At 46.0% G+C, this 21,625-nt stretch overlaps 1 protein-coding gene across 2 annotated transcripts in view; it reads left to right on the top strand.

Annotated features, from left to right (window-relative positions):
* The window catches only part of LOC110493556 (ubiquitin carboxyl-terminal hydrolase 43), a 117,122-nt gene that overhangs the window by 81,107 nt on the left and 14,390 nt on the right, over positions 1-21,625 (top strand). For both annotated transcript variants that reach the window (XM_021567902.3, XM_090204650.1), the window contains exons 7-8: positions 1,389-1,551; positions 10,179-10,290. In XM_021567902.3, the coding sequence (XP_021423577.3) occupies positions 1,389-1,551; positions 10,179-10,290 (275 nt within the window). The remainder of the gene's footprint in view (positions 1-1,388; positions 1,552-10,178; positions 10,291-21,625) is intronic.

Below are 21,625 nucleotides of genomic sequence, written 5' to 3' on the forward strand. Positions count from 1 at the left end.
CAGTGCCTTTTATCTTCCCAGTGGGGAATTCAATATCAGAAATGGGGGGGGGGGGGGGGGGGGGGGGGGGGCGAGAGGGTGAGAGCGAGAGAATGGGTAGGCAGCAGTCAAAAGGGCAGACAGGAATGACACAGGGTGTCAAAATAGCTTCCACATGATTTACTATTCGATGGTTGAGAGGAATCAACTAAGCCAAAAGCTATTTCAATTTATCTTGTAAAATGGGATACTTGATCATTCATTCATGTAGTCTTACTCACCAAAGGCCATGCACTGGTGAATACAGTTGAAGTCGGAAGTTTACATACACTTAGGTTGGAGTCATTAAAACTCGTTTTTCAACCACTCCACAAATTTCTCATTAACAAACTATAGTTTTGGCAAGTCGGTTAGGACATCTACTTTTTTTCATGGCTTTAGAAGCCTCGAATAGGCTAATTGACATAATTAGCAAGGAGCAAGGAGGCCTACAAACCTGACTCAGTTACACCAGCTCTGTCAGGAGGAATGGGCCAAAATTAATTTGTGGGACACTTGTGGAAGGCTACCGAAACCTTTGACCTAAGTTAAACAATGTAAGGCAATGCTACCAAATACTAATTAAGTGTATGTAAACTTCTGACCCACTGGGAATGTGATTAAAGAAATAAAAGCTGAAATAAATCATTCTCTCTTCTATTATTCTGACATTTCACATTCTTAAAATAAAGTGTTGGTCCTAACTGACCAAAGACAGGGAATTTTTACTAGGATTAAATGTCAGGAATTGTGATAAACTGAGTTTAAATTAATTTGGCTAAGGTGTATGTAAACTTCCGACTTCAACTGTACATCCGTTGGTACTCAACTGGTGGCCTCTGGCAGCTTCGATATCTGAGTTGACATGATACGATGTTACAGTACACTTCCTGTGCTCCTGAATGATTAGAGTCTCTCAGTACATGCACCGCTGTGTGTGTGTGACACATTTCTACAGTGATTAATTGCCTGGCGGCGTTGAACAAGTGTGTTTAATTAAATCCTCAGATAATTTAAACATTTACAATGTTTACGTTGCCCGGGAGACAGAGATTCCGCCTCCTACACATTCCCCCTGTGGCTATTACCTACGATGAATCAATGTGTACAGTCAATTTTACAACGCCACCCTTTGGGTAAATCACAATCGTTGCTCCATTGTATAATGATTTTCACTTAATACGGTTTGTTTTCACAGTTGTGGGTGGTGTCAAATGGTGGCTTTTTGAGTCATTGAGACCTGATAGAACACCTCTTAAGCACACTCTGGCACAAGCTACCCCCGTTATGTATACGACCTTGTGTCTGAGCTCAACTTTGACCTCTCTCTTGACCCGTGTCTAACCTTTAACTTCTCTCTCCTCTTTCAGGCTACCACCACAGCCTCCCATCCTCGCCGTACACCTCAGGGCCAGATGGTCAAAGGTTACCCCCATCGACCACTCTGTCCTCAGAGTTTCTGAACCACGGTGGCTCCACCAAGGTCCTCCTCGTAATCTGCAACACGGCAGGCTCCGGCCAGCAGGCTGTCAGGTGAGTCAGGTTTGGTTGATTGGGTGGGAGGGAGGGAGTCTGGATTGGTTGATTGGGTGGGATGGATGGAGGGAGTCTGGATTGGTTGATTGGGTGGGATGGAGGTAGGCCATTTTGAAAATATGAGGTGTTTATAGCGAAATAGTATCTCATGGGTGAACAGAGGAGTTATGATAAACGATATACACCAACAGTTTGAACAGAGTGTATTTTATCAGGGCAAAAGCTCTGCTTTCTCTTTACTAGTTCCAGCTGTAACGAGTACCCACTGGGCCCAAGGGACGTAGTTCCATTTTCCAGTTCACATTACACAGGTTGCGTTTACACAGACAGAACAATTCTGATCTTTTTCCACTAATTGGTATTTTGACCAATCAGATCAGCTCTTTTGCCAATACTTGGGCAAAATATCGAAATTGGGCTGATATACAGGTATGACATAATTTTTGGGCATCTTTTAAAACATGTATTTTTTCCTACTGAGAATCAAAGGGAGCATCGCTCCTGAGAGAAACCAAATACTGTAAATCCCAGTAAACAGCTTTGAATTATTCAATATCCATGAGAGAGAGAGCAAAAATAGGCCGATTCCCGCTAATTATCTAAACCTACAGAGAGATGAACCTGGAGAAGAGTCCCCAAAGCATGCTGGTCCTAGGTCTCTGTTCACAAACACACCCCACAGAGCCCCAGGACAGCCACACAATCAGACCCAACCAAATGATGAGAAAACAAAAAGATAAGTACTTTACACATTGGAAAGAATTAACAAAAAAAACTTGCAAATTATAATTCTATTTGGCCCTAAACAGAGAGTACACAGTGGCAGAATACCTGACAGCTGTGACTGACCCAAACTTAAGGAAAGCTTTGACTCTGTACAGACTCAGTGAGCATAGCCTTTCTGTTGAGGAAGTCCGCCGTAGGCAGACCTGGCTCTCAAGAGAAGACCTGCTACTGTATGTGCACACTGCCCAGAAAATGAAGTGGAAACTGAGCTGCACTTCCTAACCTCCTGCCAAATATATGACCATATTAGAGACATATTTCCCTCAGATTACACAGATCCACAAAGATTTTAAAAACAATCCCGATTTTGATAAACTCCCATATCTACTGGGTGAAATACCACAGTGTGCCATCACAGCAGCAAGATGTGTGACCTGTTGCCACAACAAAAGGGCAACCAGTGAAGAACAAACACCATTGTAAATTCAGCCCATATTTATGTTTATTTATTTTCACTTCTGTATTTGAACTATTTGCACATCATTACAACACTGTATATAGACATAATATGACATTTGAAATGTCTTTATTCTTTTGGAACTTCTGGGAGTCTAATGTTTACTGTTCATTTGTATTGTTTATTTCACTTTTGTTTATTATCTATTTCACTTGCTTTGGCAATGTTAACATGTGTTTTCCATGCCAATAAAGCACTTAATTTGAATTGAGAGAGAGAGAGAGAGAGAGAGAGGTAATAACACTCACTCCAGCCAACTGCACACTATTGGCCCATGCCTGTCAATCAAAAAGTCATTTTGAGTTGTGTATGCTGTCATATACTGTCTGTCTGCTCCCTCCTCCACACACTCCTCCACACACTGTATGCTCATTTGTGCACATACGTGTGTGTGTGTACTGGGAAACAGAGGAGGGATATTCTCATGGTCAGCCTGTTAATGTCAGGAGGATATTTGAGTACCTGTGGAGGCCTCATCTCAGCCCCGTGTGTCTCTGTTTCATCCCATGCCCCCTGACTGGCACATGTCAACTGTGGTTGGCTCAGATTGCTGCCTGTTTGACAGAAACCTTCTCTCTCTCTCTTTCCCCCCAACTGTCTTTACAACAGAGGAAAAGCCTACAGATCATAACCTCATAATGGTGTTAACGGCTGATATTGGGCCATTTTCACAGACACAGATGAAGCTCAGTCCTGGACTAAAATGCAATAGAGATTCTCCAGTAATGTGTCCAGGTAACCAGCCCATTGAGTAGTTACAGTTGAAGTCGGAGGTTTGCATTCACTTAAGTTGGAGTCATTAAAACTCGTTTTTCAACCACTCCACACATTTCTTGTTAACAAACTATAGTTTTGGCAAGTCTGTCATGTACTGTCATGTTGTCTTGTCTCTGTCCTTTCCCTTCACCCTGTCTCCCTCTGCTGGTCGTGTTAGGTTACCTTTTCTCCCCCGCTTTCCCCCAGCTGTCCCTTGTCTCCTCTAACTACCCATTCACCCCGTTCCCCACCTGTTCCCTTTTTTCCCTCTGATTAGGTCCCTATATCTCTCTCTGTTTCTGCTCCTGTCCTTGTCGGATTCTTGTTTGTTTGTGTCATTCATGCCTGAACCAGACTGTCGTCATGTTTGCTGTAACCTTGTCCTGTCCTGTCGGAATCTGCCGGTCCATCTGAGCCTACCTATGTTTGGTAATTAAAGAAGCTCTGTTTAAGTTGATTCGCTTTTGGGTCCTCATTCACGCACCGTAACAGAAGAATCCGACCAAGAATGGACCCAGCGACTTCGGATCCTCTCCACTCAGCCGTCGAGATCCAGGGAGCGATGCTAGGCAGACACAAGCAGGAATTGTCTGCTGCTCGACATGCCGTTGAGACCCTGGCCACCCAAGTCTCCAACCTCACAGAACAGGTTCACCATCTCCGCCTCGATCCACCGGCCACTTCCAGGGCTTTCGAATCTCCGGAGCCCAGAATCAATAACCCGCCGTGTTACTCTGGGGAGCCCACTGAATGCCGCTCGTTCCTCACCCAGTGTGATATTGTGTTTTCTCTCCAGCCCAACACTTACTCCAGGAGCACTGCTCGTGTCGCCTACGTCATATCTCTCCTTATTGGACGGGCTCGTGAGTGGGGCACGGCAATCTGGGAGGCAAGGGCTGAGTGTACTAACCAGTATCAAGACTTTAAGGAGGAGATGATACGGGTTTTTGATCGATCTGTTTTTGGGGAGGAGGCTTCCAGGGCCCTGTCTTCCCTATGTCAAGGCAATCGATCCATAACAGACTACTCTATTGAGTTTCGCACTCTTGCTGTCTCCAGTGGCTGGAACGAGCCGGCCTTGCTCGCTCGTCTTCTGGAGGGTTTCCGCGCAGAGGTAAAGGATGAGATTCTCTCCCGGGAGGTTCCTTCCAGCGTGGATTCCTTGATTGAACTCGCTATTCGCATTGAGCGACGGGTTGATCTTCGTCACCGAGCTCGTGGAAAGGAGCTCGCGCTCTCCGTCGCCTCCCTCTCCGCATCACTACCATCTTCCTCTGCCGGCTCGGGTGCTGAGCCCATGCAGCTGGGAGGTATCCGCATCTCGACTGAGGAGAGGGAACGGAGAATCACCAACCGCCTCTGTCTCTATTGCGGTTCCGCTGGTCATTTTGTCACTTCATGTCCAGTAAAAGGCCAGAGCTCGTCAGTAAGCGGAGGGCTACTGGTGAGCGCTACTACTCCTGTCTCTCCTTCAAGATCCTGCACTACCTTGTCGGTCCATCTACGCTGGACCGGTTCGTCAGCTTCCTGCAGTGCCTTAATAGACTCTGGGGCGGAGGGCTGTTTTATGGACGAGACCTGGGCTCGGGAACATGACATTCCTCTCAGACAGTTAAAGGAGCCCACGGCCTTGTTCGCCCTGGATGGTAGTCCTCTCCCCAGGATTCAGCGTGAGACGCTACCTTTAACCCTCACTGTTTCTGGTAATCATAGTGAAACCATTTCTTTTTTAATTTTTCGTTCACCTTTTACACCTGTTGTTTTGGGCCATCCCTGGCTAGTTTGTCATAATCCTTCCATTAATTGGTCTAGTAATTCTATCCTCTCCTGGAACGTCTCTTGTCATGTGAAATGTTTAATGTCTGCTATCCCTCCTGTTTCCTCTGTCTCTTCTTCACAGGAGGAGCCTGGTGATTTGACAGGGGTGCCGGAGGAATATCACGATCTGCGCACGGTGTTCAGTCGGTCCAGGGCCACCTCTCTTCCTCCACACCGGTCGTATGATTGTAGTATTGATCTCCTTCCGGGAACCACCCCCCCCCGGGGTAGACTATACTCTCTGTCGGCTCCCGAACGTAAGGCTCTCGAAGATTATTTGTCTGTAGCTCTTGACGCCGGTACCATAGTCCCCTCCTCCTCTCCCGCCGGAGCGGGGTTTTTTTTTGTCAAGAAGAAGGACGGGTCTCTGCGCCCCTGCATAGATTATCGAGGGCTGAATGACATAACAGTGAAGAATCGTTATCCGCTTCCTCTTATGTCTTCAGCCTTCGAGATCCTGCAGGGAGCCAGGTTTTTCACTAAGTTGGACCTTCGTAACGCTTACCATCTCGTGCGCATCAGGGAGGGGGACGAGTGGAAGACGGCGTTTAACACTCCGTTAGGGCACTTTGAATACCGGGTTCTTCCTTTCGGCCTCGCTAACGCTCCAGCTGTCTTTCAGGCATTAGTCAATGATGTCCTGAGAGACATGCTGAACATCTTTGTTTTCGTTTACCTTGACGATATCCTGATTTTTTCACCGTCACTCCAGATTCATGTTCAGCACGTTCGACGTGTCCTCCAGCGCCTTTTAGAGAATTGTCTTTTTGTGAAGGCTGAGAAGTGCACTTTTCATGCCTCCTCCGTCACATTTCTCGGTTCTGTTATTTCCGCTGAAGGCATTAAGATGGATCCCGCTAAGGTCCAAGCTGTCATTGATTGGCCCGTCCCTAAGTCACGCGTCGAGCTGCAGCGCTTTCTCGGCTTCGCGAACTTCTATCGTCGTTTCATCCGTAATTTCGGTCAGGTGGCAGCTCCTCTCACAGCCCTTACTTCTGTCAAGACGTGCTTTAAGTGGTCCGTTTCCGCCCAGGGAGCTTTTGATCTCCTCAAGAATCGTTTTACATCCGCTCCTATCCTTGTTACACCTGACGTCTCTAGACAGTTCGTTGTCGAGGTTGACGCGTCAGAGGTGGGAGTGGGAGCCATCCTTTCTCAGCGCTCCCTCTCTGACGACAAGGTCCACCCATGCGCGTATTTTTCTCATCGCCTGTCGCCGTCGGAACGTAACTATGATGTGGGTAACCGCGAACTGCTCGCCATCCGGTTAGCCCTAGGCGAATGGCGACAGTGGTTGGAGGGGGCGACCGTTCCTTTTGTCGTTTGGACTGACCATAGGAACCTTGAGTACATCCGTTCTGCCAAACGACTTAATGCGCGTCAGGCGCGTTGGGCGCTGTTTTTCGCTCGTTTCGAGTTCGTGATTTCTTATCGTCCGGGCTCTAAGAACACCAAGCCTGATGCTTTGTCTCGTCTCTTCAGTTCTTCAGTAGCCTCCACTGACCCCGAGGGGATTCTCCCTGAGGGGCGTGTTGTCGGGTTGACTGTCTGGGGAATTGAGAGGCAGGTAAAGCAAGAACTCACTCAAACTCCGTCGCCGCGCGCTTGTCCTAGGAACCTTCTTTTCGTTCCCGTTCCTACTCGTCTGGCCGTTCTTCAGTGGGCTCACTCTGCCAAGTTAGCCGGCCACCCTGGCGTTCGGGGTACGCTTGCTTCCATTCGCCAGCGTTTCTGGTGGCCCACCCGGGAGCATGACACGCGTCGTTTCGTGGCTGCTTGTTCGGTCTGCGCGCAGACTAAGTCCGGTAACTCTCCTCCTGCCGGCCGTCTCAGGCCGCTTCCTATTCCCTCTCGACCGTGGTCTCACATCGCCTTAGATTTTGTCACCGGACTGCCTTCGTCAGCGGGGAAGACTGTTATTCTTACGGTTGTCGATAGGTTCTCTAAGGCGGCTCATTTCATTCCCCTTGCTAAGCTTCCTTCTGCTAAAGAGACGGCACAAATCATCATCGAGAATGTTTTCAGAATTCATGGCCTTCCGTCAGACGTCGTTTCGGACAGAGGTCCGCAATTCACGTCTCAATTTTGGAGGGAGTTTTGCCGTTTGATTGGGGCTTCCGTCAGTCTCTCTTCCGGCTTTCACCCCCAGTCTAACGGTCAAGCAGAACGGGCCAATCAGACTATTGGTCGCATCTTACGCAGTCTTTCTTTTCGCAACCCTGCGTCTTGGTCAGAACAGCTCCCCTGGGCAGAATACGCCCACAACTCGCTTCCTTCGTCTGCGACCGGGCTATCTCCTTTTCAGAGTAGCCTCGGGTACCAGCCTCCGTTGTTCTCATCTCAGTTCGCCGAGTCCAGCGTCCCCTCCGCTCAGGCTTTTGTCCAACGTTGCGAGCGCACCTGGAAGAGGGTCAGGTCTGCACTTTGCCGTTATAGGGCGCAGACTGTGAGAGCTGCTAATAAGCGTAGAACTAAGAGCCCTAGATATTGTCGCGGTCAGAGAGTTTGGCTCTCCACTCAGAACCTTCCCCTTAAGACGGCTTCTCGCAAGTTGACCCCGCGGTTCATTGGTCCATTCCGTATCTCTCAGGTCATTAATCCTGTCGCAGTGCGACTTCTTCTTCCGCGATATCTTCGTCGCGTCCACCCGGTCTTCCATGTCTCCTGTGTTAAGCCCGTTCTTCGCGCCCCCGCTCGTCTTCCCCCCCCCCCCCCCATCCTTGTCGAGGGCGCACCTATCTACAGGGTCCGTAAAATCTTGGACATGCGTCCTCGGGGCCGTGGTCATCAGTACCTAGTTGACTGGGAGGGGTACGGTCCTGAGGAGAGGAGTTGGGTTCCCTCTCGGGACGTGCTGGACCGTGCGCTGATTGATGATTTCCTCCGTTGCCGCCAGGTTTCCTCCTCGAGTGCGCCAGGAGGCGCTCGGTGAGTGGGGGGGTACTGTCATGTACTGTCATGTTGTCTTGTCTCTGTCCTTTCCCTTCACCCTGTCTCCCTCTGCTGGTCGTGTTAGGTTACCTTTTCTCCCCCGCTTTCCCCCAGCTGTCCCTTGTCTCCTCTAACTACCCATTCACCCCGTTCCCCACCTGTTCCCTTTTTTCCCTCTGATTAGGTCCCTATATCTCTCTCTGTTTCTGCTCCTGTCCTTGTCGGATTCTTGTTTGTTTGTGTCATTCATGCCTGAACCAGACTGTCGTCATGTTTGCTGTAACCTTGTCCTGTCCTGTCGGAATCTGCCGGTCCATCTGAGCCTACCTATGTTTGGTAATTAAAGAAGCTCTGTTTAAGTTGATTCGCTTTTGGGTCCTCATTCACGCACCGTAACAAAGTCGGTTAGGACATCTACTTTGTGCATGACACAGGTAATTTTTCCAACAATTGTTTACAGACAGATTATTTCACTTATAATTCACTGTATCACAATTCCAGTGGGTCAGAGGTTTACATACACTAAGCTGACTGTGCCTTTAAACAGATTGGAAAATTCCAGAAAATGATGTCATGGCTTTAGAAGCTTCGAATAGGCTAATTGACATAATTTGAGTCAATTAGAGGTGTACCTGTGGATGTACCTTCAAACTCAGTGCCTCTTTGCTTGACATGGGAAAATCTAAATAAATCAGCCAAGACCTCAGAAAATAAATTGTAGATCTCCACAAGTCTGGTTCATCCTTGGGAGCAATTTCCAAACGCCTGAAGGTACCACGTTCATCTCTACAAACAATTGTACGCAAGTACAAACACCATGGGACCATGCAGCCGTCATACCGCTCAGGAAGGAGACGCGTTCTGTCTCCTAGAGATGAACGTACTTTGGTGTGAAAAGTGCAAATCAATCCCAGAACAACAGTGAAGGACCTTGTGAAGATGCTGTAGGAAACAGGTACAAATGTATCTATATCCACAGTAAAACGACTCCCATATCGACATAACCTGAAAGGCCGCTCAGCAAGGAAGAAGCCACTGCTCCAATGGGGACAAAGATCGTACTTTTTGGAGCAATGCCGTCTGGTCTGATGAAACAAAAATAGAACTGTTTGGCCATAATGGCCATCGTTATGTTTGGAGGAAAAAGGGGGAGGTTTGCAAGCCAAAAAACACCATCCCAGCCGTGAAGCACGGGGGTAGCAGCATCATGTTGCTTTGCTGCAGGAGGGAAGGAAAATTATGGGGATATATTGAAGCAACATCTCAAGACATCAGTCAGGAAGTTAAACCTTGGTCACAAATGGGTCTTCCAAATGGACAATAACCCCAAGCAAACTTCCAAAGTTGAGGATATTAACCCTGGGCTCACCTTGTGTCTAGTAGAACGTTTGAATGGATGATGATCATACATGTCTTTGGGGTAGAGTTTGGGCCTTGGGCTAACCTAAAGGAGAAACAATTCCCATAACAGTAAACAATGGCTTACCTGCTCACTCTAATAAACCAGTTTGAGGGACGGGGTGGCACTGGTGGCAAGGACAGACTATGCTTCACACAGACACACACACACACACACACTGAAGTCTCAAAACAGCCTTCTCCGGTTTTATGAGAAAACCAATCTAAGCAGTAGATAAAAAAATATGTTCAATTCATTGAAAATACTTTCTTCTAGGTTTTATCATTGGGATCACTGACTGACTAGTTCTCTCTCAAATCCACATAATGCTATTGGAAATGTGAATCCATCATTTAAAAAAACACATTCTCTCTCTTCCTCCCTCTCGCTCATCTCTTTACCTCTTCTTCCTTCTCTCTCTCTCTCTCTCTCTCTCTCTCTCTCTCTCTCTCTCTCCTTCACCCCTCCCCCCTCCAGGTTCGGCCCTCCCTTCCTCATGAGAGAGGAGCGTACCCTGTCCTGGGACCAGCTCCAGCAGAGTATCCTCAGCAAGCTCTATTACCTGATGCTGAACGGATCACAGGCTCAGGTCAGATAAGACTGGCACCACTGGTCACTACCATTCATTTACTACTACTGGTTCTGACTGTTTACTACCTGAAACAGTAGTACATTCTACCTGAACAACCTAGTGTTATTAACACCACAAATAACATTCAGCCTACCAATATGCACGTAATGGAGAGTGGTGGAGATCCTAATGATCTAGTGAGTCTCTCATACACACACACACACACACACACACATAATGACATACAAATCAAAGTTTATTTGTCACGTGTGCCGAATACAACAGGTATTCTTACAGTAAAATGCTTACTTACAGGCCCTAACCAACAATGCAATTTCTAAGTAAAAAATAGGTATTAGGTGAACAATAGATAAGTAAAGAAATAAAAAAACTATAGTAAAAAAAAACAGCCTCGCTACTGTTATTTTTCACTATAAACAGTAGCGAGGCTATATACAGGCACTGGTTAGTCGGGCTAATTGAGGTAGTATGTACATGGAGGTACGGTTAAAGTGACTATGCTTATATGATAAACAGAGAGTAGCAGTAGCGTAAAAGAGGGGTTGGCGGTTGGTGGGTGGCGGGACACAATGCAGATAGTCCGGGTAGCCAATGAGCGGGGGCACCGGTTAGTCAGGCTAATTGAGGTAGTATGTACCTGAATGTATAGTTAAAGTGACTATGCATATATGATAAACAGAGAGTAGCAGCAGCGTAAAAGGGGGGTGGGGACACAATGCAAGTAATCCGGGTAGCCATTTGATTACCTGTTCAGAATTCTTATGGCTTGGGGGTAAAAGCTGTTGAGAAGCCTTTTGGTCCTAGACTTGGCGCTCCGGTACTGCTTGCCATGTGGTAGTAGAGAGAACAGTCTATGACCTGGGTGGCTGGGGTCTTTGACAATTTTTTAGGGCCTTCCTCTGACAGAGCCTGGTGTCGAGGTCCTGGATGGTGATGTACTGGGCCGTACTCTGTAGTGCCTTGTGGTCGGAGGCCGAGCAGTTGCCGAACCAGGCAGTGATGCAACCAGTTAGGATGCTCTCGATGTTGCAGCTGTAGAACCTTTTGAGGATCTGAGGACCCATGCCAAATCTTTTTAGTTTCCTGAGGGAATAGGCTTTGTCGTGCCGTCTTCACGACTGTCTTGGTGTGTTTGGACCATTCTAGTTTGTTGGTGATGTGGTGATGCTCACAACCTGCTCCACTACAGCCCCGTCGATGAGAATGGGGGCATGCTCGGTCCTCCTTTTCCTGTAGTCCATAATCATCTCCTTAGTCTTGGTTACGCTGAGGGATAGGTTGTTATTCTGGCACCACACGGCCAGGTCTCTGACCTCCTCCCTGTAGGCTGTCTCGTCAGTCGTGGGTGAACAGGGAGTTCAGGAGGGGACTGAGCACGCACCCCTGAGGGGCTCCAGTGTTGAGGATCAGCGTGGTAGATGTGTTGCTACCTACCATCACCACTTGGGGACGGCCCGTCAGGAAGTCCAGGATCCAGTTGCAGAAGGAGGTGTTGAGTCCCAGGATCCTTAGATTAGTAATGAGCTTTGAGGGCACTATGGTGTTGAACGCTGAGCTGTAGTCAATGAATAGCATTCTCACGTAGGTGTTCCTTTGTCCAGATGGGAAAGGGCAGTGTAGAGTGCAATAGAGATTACATCATCTGTGGATCTGTTTGGGCGGTATGCAAATTGGAGTGGGTCTAGGGTTTCTGGGATAATGGTGTTGATGTGAGCCATTACCAGCCTTTCAAAGCACTTCATGGCTATGCACATGAGTGCTTCGGTCTGTAGTCATTTTGGCAGGTTGCCTTAGTGTTCTTGGGCACCGGGACTATGGTGGTCTGCTTGAAACATGTTGGTATTTCAGACTCAATCAGGAGCGTTTTGAAAATGTCAGTGAAGACACCTGCTAGTTGGTCAGCACATGCACGGAGCACACGTCCGTCCTGGTAATCCGTCAGGCCCCGCGGCCTTGTGAATGTTTACCTGTTTAAAGGTCTTACTCACGTCGGCTACTTGAGAGCGTGATCGCACAGTGTTCCGGAACAGCTGATGCTCTCATGCATGCCTCAGTGTTTGCTTGCATCGAAGCGAGCATAGCAGTGATTTAGCTCGTCTGGTTGGCTCGTGTCACTGGGCAGCTCGCAGCTGTGCTTCCCTTTGTAGTCTGTAATAGTTTGCAAGCCCTGCCACATAAGACGAGCGTCGTAGCCTGTGTAGTATGATTCAATCTTAGTCCTGTACTGACGCTTTGCCTGTTTGATGGTTCGTCGCAGGGCATAGCAGGATTTTTTATCAACTTCCGGGTTAGAGTCCCGCACCTTGAAAGCGGCAGCTCTACCCTTTAGCTCAGTGCGAATGTTGCTTGTAATCCATGGCTTTTGGTTGGGGTATGTACGTACAGTCACTGTGGGAACGACGTCCTCAATGCACTTATTGATAAAGCCAGTGACTGATGTGGTGTACTCCTCAATGCAATCGGAAGAATCCCAGAACATTTTTTATTTCACCTTTTATTTAACCAGGTAGGCTAGTTGAGAACAAGTTCTCATTTACAACTGCGACCTGGCCAAGATAAAGCAAAGCAGTGCGACACAAACAACAACAGAGTTACACATGGAATTAACAAACATACAGTCAATAATACGATAGAAAAAGTCTATATACAGTGTGTGAAAATGAGGTATGTTAAGGGAGGTAAGGCAGTAAATAGGCCATAGCGGCGAAATAATTACAATATAGCAATTAAACACTGGAGTGATTGATGTGCATAAGATGAATGTGTAAGTAGAGATACTGGGGTGAAAAGGAGAAAAATAAACAAATAACAGTATGGGGATGAGGTAGTTGGATGGGCTATTAACAGATGGGCTATGTACAGATGCAGTGATCTGTGAGCTGCTCTGACAGCTGATGCTTAAACTTAGTGAGGGAGATATGAGTCTCCAGCTTCAGTTATTTTTGCAGTTCATTCCAGTCATTGGCAGCAGAGAACTAGAAGGAAAGGCGACCAATGAGGAATTGGCTTTGGGGGTGACCAGTGAAATATACCTGCTGGAGCACGTTCTACAGGTGGGTGCTGCTATGGTGACCAGTGAGCTGAGATAAGGCGGGGCTTTACCTAGCAATGACTTATAGATGACCTGGAGCCAGTGGGTTTGTTGACAAATATGAAGCGAGGGCCAGCCAACGAGAGCATACAGGTCGCAGTGGTGGGTAGTATATGGGGCATTGGTGACAAAACAGATGGCACTATGATAGACTGCATCCAATTAGCTGAGTATGAGTAACATGTTCCAGTCTGTGATAGCAAAATAGTCCTGTAGTTTAGCATCTGCTTCATCTGACTACTTTTTTAAAGACCGAGTCACTGGTGCTTCCTGCTTTAATTTTTGCTTGTAAGCAGGAATCAGGAGGATAGAATTGTGGTCAGATTTACCAAATGGAGGGCGAGGGAGAGCTTTGTACGCGTCTCTGTGTGTGCAGTACAGGTGATCTAGAATGTTTTTTCCCTCCAATTGCGCGTTGATAGAGATTAGGTAAAACTGATTTAAGTTTCCCTGCATCAAAGTCTCTGGCCACTAGGAGCGCTGCCTCTGGGTGAGCGGTTTCCTGTTTGCCTATTTCCTTATACAGCTAACTGAGTGCAGTCTTAGTGCCAGCATCTGTCTGTGGTGGTAAATAAACAGCCACGAAAAGTATAGATGAAAACTCTATCGGCAAATAGTGTTGTGTACAGTTTATCATAAGATACTCTACTTCAGGCCATCAAAATGTAGACACTTCCTTAGATTTCGTGCACCAGCTGTTGTTTACAAATATGCACAGACCACCCCCCCCCCCCCCCCCCCCCCCCCCTCCCCTCGTCTTAGCCGGTACAGCCTACAGTGCCTTGCGAAAGTATTCGGCCCCCTTGAACTTTGCGACCTTTTGCCACATTTCAGGCTTCAAACATAAAGATATAAAACTGTATTTTTTTGTGAAGAATCAACAACAAGTGGGACACAATCATGAAGTGGAACGACATTTATTGGATATTTCAAACTTTTTTAACAAATCAAAAACTGAAAAATTGGGCGTGCAAAATTATTCAGCCCCTTTACTTTCAGTGCAGCAAACTCTCTCCAGAAGTTCAGTGAGGATCTCTGAATGATCCAATGTTGACCTAAATGACTAATGATGATAAATACAATCCACCTGTGTGTAATCAAGTCTCCGTATAAATGCACCTGCACTGTGATAGTCTCAGAGGTCCGTTAAAAGCACAGAGAGCATCATGAAGAACAAGGAACACACCAGGCAGGTCCGAGATACTGTTGTGAAGAAGTTTAAAGCCGGATTTGGATACAAAAATATTTCCCAAGCTTTAAACATCCCAAGGAGCACTGTGCAAGCGATAATATTGAAATGGAAGGAGTATCAGACCACTGCAAATCTACCAAGACCTGGCCGTCCCTCTAAACTTTCAGCTCATACAAGGAGAAGACTGATCAGAGATGCAGCCAAGAGGCCCATGATCACTCTGGATGAACTGCAGAGATCTACAGCTGAGGTGGGAGACTCTGTCCATAGGACAACAATCAGTCGTATATTGCACAAATCTGGCCTTTATGGAAGAGTGGCAAGAAGAAAGCCATTTCTTAAAGATATCCATAAAAAGTGTTGTTTAAAGTTTGCCACAAGCCACCTGGGTGACACACCAAACATGTGGAAGAAGGTGCTCTGGTCAGATGAAACCAAAATTGAACTTTTTGGCAACAATGCAAAACGTTATGTTTGGCGTAAAAGCAACACAGCTCATCACCCTGAACACACCATCCCCACTGTCAAACATGGTGGTGGCAGCATCATGGTTTGGGCCTGCTTTTCTTCAGCAGGGACAGGGAAGATGGTTAAAATTGATGGGAAGATAGATGGAGCCAAATACAGGACCATTCTGGAAGAAAACCTGATGGAGTCTGCAAAAGACCTGAGACTGGGACGGAGATTTGTCTTCCAACAAGACAATGATCCAAAACATAAAGCAAAATCTACAATGGAATGGTTCAAAAATAAACATATCCAGGTGTTAGAATGGCCAAGTCAAAGTCCAGACCTGAATCCAATCGAGAATCTGTGGAAAGAACTGAAAACTGCTGTTCACAAATGCTCTCCATCCAACCTCACTGAGCTTGAGCTGTTTTGCAAGGAGGAATGGGAAAACATTTCAGTCTCTCGATGTGCAAAACTGATAGAGACATACCCCAAGCGACTTACAGCTGTAATCGCAGCAAAAGGTGGCGCTACAAAGTATTAACTTAAGGGGGCTGAATAATTTTGCACGCCCAATTTTTCAGTTTTTGACTTGTTAAAAAAGTTTGAAATATCCAATAAATGTCGTTCCACTTCATGATTGTGTCCCACTTGTTGTTGATTCTTCACAAAAAAAATACAGTTTTATATCTTTATGTTAGAAGCCTGAAATGTGGCAAAATGTCGCAAAGTTTAAGGGGGCCGAATACTTTCGCAAGGCACTGTATATACCCTGCTAGCTGAATAACCATTAAATTATTCAGCCACAATTCCGTGAAACATGTGATGTTACAGTTTTTGATGTCCTGTTGGTAGGATTTTCGTGATCGTACCTCGTCTAATTTATTGTCCAATGATTGTATGTTGGCGAGTAATATTGACAGTAACGGCAGCTTTCCCACTCGCCTTCTGCGGCCCCTTACGAACTATTTTTCTAATCCTAGGAGGAGTTATTTTTTGCCGTAAGATACGGTGGCAGAAACATTATGTACAAAATAAGTTACAAATAACGCGAAAAAACACACATAATAGTACAATTGATAAGGCGCCCGTAAAACTGCTGCCATTTCGTCCGGCGCCATTTGGAACGTATGCAGACACTCTTAAGACACAAGCCACCGTGTGTGTGCGTCCGTGTGCTCTTGAGTCCTCAACAACTTCCTGGATAAAATAACCCCATCATGAGAGGGAGTTGGCTTTCATTTCAAACGGGAGGCGTTCATTTAACCGGATTGGCCGTAGGGACTGTCTCAGGACTCTCCATTTACACCCAGTCAGTTTAGACTCTGCCTGAGACACATTATCTGCTGTGTCACTGCTCCTTGTAACTGCCAGGACAGCCCCATTGTTCTCTCACCATAGTAATTAACTCTAGATGTGTAACAAGTGCGCTGAGAGTCGGGAAGCAAGGGCAGGGAGTGAGTGTTTGAATAAATAACTGAAACAATAAGCACGTAACACAAACAACGCACCGACATGAAAACAGAGTCAACGAGACCTGAGGAAAGAACCAAGGGGAGTGACAGATATTGGGAAGATAATCAAGGAGGTGATGGGAGTCCAGGTGAGTGTCGTGAGGTACAGGTGCATGAGACGATGGTGACAGGCGTGCGGGTTAATCAGCAGCCTGAAGACCTAGAGGCCGGAGAGGGAGTATACGTGACCGTACCCCCTCCCCGACGCGCGGCTCCTGCCGCAGGACGCAGTCAAAGGGGACGAACCCGGGGATCAAGAGCGGACCGGTCACCCCTGCTGATGCGCGAGATGCTGTTTTTTTTTTCTTTCTAAAAACTTCATTTTTTCATTATGGGGTATTGTCTGTAGATGATTTTAATAAATGTTATATTCAGGCTGTAATACAACAGAATGTGTCAAGGGGTATGAACACTTTCTGAAGGCACTGAATGTTGTTGAGAAACCCACAGGAGGTGCCACAACATCTTGTGAATTTCCTCTACCACAAAACAAATAAGAATGACATGAGAAAGCAGGACAAACTACACTTTGAAGTGAAAGATCCCCCAGGGAGTCAAACAAACGCCTCAAATACAAGTAAATGCCAAACAATAATTCTGTCCTGGAACTTAACTGTGAATTCAGTCTGCATACAGCTTTGCTATGAATGAGAAATAAAGGGAACCAGACAGTGCAGTTGATGGTCACACAGCTTGACGGAGTTAACTTAACAAAGAGCTTGTTGCCGTGGAGATGCATATCAGTGTGTCAACATTAGGTGTAAAGAAATAGTTCCTTCTCTGTGGGGGTAGGACCTTGTTTGGGGCTTATCACCCTTTGCACTACCTTGACTTTGAGCCCAGCGCTGTTTGCTCTGGATAAGGCCTCCTTGTCAAACACTACACTATCACCATGGCGTCTCCCATAGCGACAGGGCAGCCCGCCTTAGGAGCTGAGGATAGTTGTGTGAATAAAAGGCAAGTGTCAAGGTGAAGTGTGAGGGGGTCATTGTCTATAGCAGTGGTCACTGACCGGTCGATCTCCAAGGCATTCCTAGTCGGTCATTTATGTAAAAAAAAAAAAACATACATTAATATTTTTTAAATATGTCTCACACTGTTGACGATAGGTACACCTGATTCAGCTGCCCTGCGCGCCGGGTAGGCATCATGTTCCCATGTTGAACCATTTAATATGGTCTGAGAAGAACAACAATGCATTGGCAGGGCAATATGCAGAGATAATGTTTTGGGCCTATAGCCTACTGCACAAACCTCATTACTACAGTACTGCTTTTAATAGGTTAATGTTACATAAGTATACATTTTCAAGTCATGTCATAAATAATGCATGTGTACCAAACCATGGTTCCTGCTTAATGTGTGTGTAGAGTAGCCCTACAGTGTATAGTGAATGCAGGATGGCCAGGGGAAGGGGCTCATTGCTTACAGTACTTATAATGTCTATAGTGGATCCACTGTAACAAACTGAGGACATACCGGTCTACGTAATACCGGTCTTGTCTTTAGTCTCTCCCTGTATTCTGGATCAAATCTGTGTGTTATCAGGGCAGAAGCCACAGTGTGATGTATGGATGCTGACATAACTCCCCCACTCTGCTCAGTGCATCTAGTCACGAGGGCTCCCTCTCCGGCCTCTAGGTCACCAGACTGCTCGAAATGGCGCACACCTGTCACCATCGTTATGCGCATTATGACACTCACCTGGTCTCCGTCACCTCCTTGATTACCTGCCCTTTATATGTCACTCCCTTTGGTTTCTTCCCCAGTCGTCATTGTTCCTGTTCTAAGTCGGTGCGCTGTTTGTGTTTCTTGTTTTGTTCTTTTATTTATTCAACGGATTCACTCCCTGAACTTGCTTCCCGACTTTCCGCGTACATCGTTACACCACCAAAACAGTCTAGACATTTCAGCCAATCTTTTCAAACAGCTCTTACACTAAAAGGGCATTATCATCATTTTCACAGTTTCACAGTATTATTCCAAACTCATAGTGTGGATACAGTGCCTTGCGAAAGTATTCGGCCCCCTTGAACTTTGCGACCTTTTGCCACATTTCAGGCTTCAAACATAAAGATATAAAACTGTATTTTTTTGTGAAGAATCAACAACAAGTGGGACACAATCATGAAGTGGGACGACATTTATTGGATATTTCAAACTTTTTTAACAAATCAAAAACTTAAAAATTGGGCGTGCAAAATTATTCAGCCCCTTTACTTTCAGTGCAGCAAACTCTCTCCAGAAGTTCAGTGAGGATCTCTGAATGATCCAATGTTGACCTAAATGACTAATGAGGATAAATACAATCCACCTGTGTGTAATCAAGTCTCCGTATCAATGCACCTGCACTGTGATAGTCTCAGAGGTCCGTTAAAAGCGCAGAGAGCATCATGAAGAACAAGGAACACACCAGGCAGGTCCGAGATACTGTTGTGAAGAAGTTTAAAGCCGGATTTGGATACAAAAAGATTTCCCAAGCTTTAAACATCCCAAGGAGCACTGTGCAAGCAATAATATTGAAATGGAAGGAGTATCAGACCACTGCAAATCTACCAAGACCTGGCCGTCCCTCTAAACTTTCAGCTCATACAAGAGGAAGACTGATCAGAGATGCAGCCAAGAGGCCCATGATCACTCTGGATGAACTACAGAGATCTACAGCTGAGGTGGGAGACTCTGTCCATAGGACAACAATCAGTCGTATATTGCACAAATCTGGCCTTTATGGAAGAGTGGCAAGAAGAAAGCCATTTCTTAAAGATATCCATAAAAAGTGTTGTTTAAAGTTTGCCACAAGCCACCTGGGTGACACACCAAACATGTGGAAGAAGGTGCTCTGGTCAGATGAAACCAAAATTGAACTTTTTGGCAACAATGCAAAACGTTATGTTTGGCGTAAAAGCAACACAGCTGAACACACCATCCCCACTGTCAAACATGGTGGTGGCAGCATCATGGTTTGGGCCTGCTTTTCTTCAGCAGGGACAGGGAAGATGGTTAAAATTGATGGGAAGATGGATGGAGCCAAATACAGGACCATTCTGGAAGAAAACCTGATGGAGTCTGCAAAAGACCTGAGACTGGGACGGAGATTTGTCTTCCAACAAGACAATGATCCAAAACATAAAGCAAAATCTACAATGGAATGGTTCAAAAATAAACATATCCAGGTGTTAGAATGGCCAAGTCAAAGTCCAGACCTGAATCCAATCGGGAATCTGTGGAAAGAACTGAAAACTGCTGTTCACAAATGCTCTCCATCCAACCTCACTGAGCTCGAGCTGTTTTGCAAGGAGGAATGGGAAAAAATTTCAGTCTCTCGATGTGCAAAACTGATAGAGACATACCCCAAGCGACTTACAGCTGTAATCGCAGCAAAAGGTGGCGCTACAAAGTATTAACTTAAGGGGGCTGAATAATTTTGCACGCCCAATTTTTCAGTTTTTGATTTGTTAAAAAAGTTTGAAATATCCAATAAATGTCGTTCCACTTCATGATTGTGTCCCACTTGTTGTTGATTCTTCACAAAAAAATACAGTTTTATATCTTTATGTTTGAAGCCTGAAATGTGACAAAAGGTCGCAAAGTTCAAGGGGGCCGAATACTTTCGCAAGGCACTGTATGTATAGCTATATATAAAACACAGTAAAATCTCATTTTTGACTGCACTAGGCCTTTAATGTGATCCTTAGTTTGACCCTATGTTTCATGCTCACACAATGTTACATCAGATAACTGATGCATGTCGGCTGCTCAATGTATAAACTTTATGTAATCACATACTTCAACTTCCCTTGAACCCTCTCTATCTATCTATCTATCTATCTATCTATCTATCTTCTATCTATCTATCTGTATTCACATTTCATATTAGCTTAACATCAAAGTAACATAACAAGCTGCAGTTCATACATTATCAATGGACCAAGCTGCAGTTCATATAAAGGATTATGATTTAGGGAGCAGAAAAATCTGTATCAAAATGGTGTGGTAAGTTCCTTGCCACACCATGTGTTGTAGAGGTCAGATCTTGCACTTGGTAAATCCCATATTACATAAAAGCTTTAGTACCCACCTACATATGAGTCATTCTAGCATTGTGTCAACTTCAGACAAAGGAGATGATTGTGGACTACAGGAAGAAGGGGACAGGGCACGCCCCCATTCTTATCGACGGGGCTGTAGTGGAGCAGGTTGAGAGCTTCAAGTTCCTTGGTGTCCACATCACCAACAAACTAACATGGTCCAAGCACACCAAGACAGTCCTGAAGAGGGCACGACAAAACCTATTCCCCCTCAGGAGACTGAAAAGATTTGGCATGGGTCCTCAGATTCTCAAAAGGTTCTACAGCTGCACCATCGAGAGCATCCTGGTTGCATCACTGCCTGGTATGGCAACTGCTCGGCCTCCGACCGCAAGGCACTACAGAGGGTAGTGCGTACGGCCCAGTACATCACTGGGGCCAAGCTTCCTGCCATCCAGGACCTCTATACCAGGCGGTGTCAGAGGAAGGCTCTAAAAATGGTCAAAGACTCCAGCCACCCTAGTCATAGACTGATCTCTCTGCTACCGCACGGCAAGCGCCGAGTTTAGGTCCAAGAGGCTTCTAAACAGCTTCTACCCCCAAGCCATAAGACTCCTGAACATCTAATCAAATGGCCACCCAGACTATTTGCATTGCCCCCCCCCCCCTCTTTTACACCGCTGGTACTCTCTGTTGTTATCATCTATCACTTTAATAACTCTACCTACATGTACATATTACCTCAATTACCTCGACTAACCGGTGCCTCCGCACATTGACTCTGTACCGGTACCCCCTGTATATAGTCTTGCTATTGTTATTTTACAGCTGCTCTTTAATTACCTGTTACTTTTTTTTCATATTTTTCTTTAAACTGCATTGTTGGTTAGAGGCTCGTGGATAAGCATTTCACTGTAATGTTGTGTTCAGCGCATGTGACAAATAACATTTGATTTGGTTCAGTCGGCAGTATGCTGATAACTGTTGGATCAAATCTACAAGTTGGATCAGAATGTACGAGACAGATAACTTTGAGGCTCCGGGAGGATGTGTCTCT

This window comes from Oncorhynchus mykiss, chromosome 17 (assembly GCF_057628025.1).
Source record: "Oncorhynchus mykiss isolate SJ-2025 chromosome 17, ASM5762802v1, whole genome shotgun sequence".
NCBI lineage: Eukaryota > Metazoa > Chordata > Actinopteri > Salmoniformes > Salmonidae > Oncorhynchus > Oncorhynchus mykiss.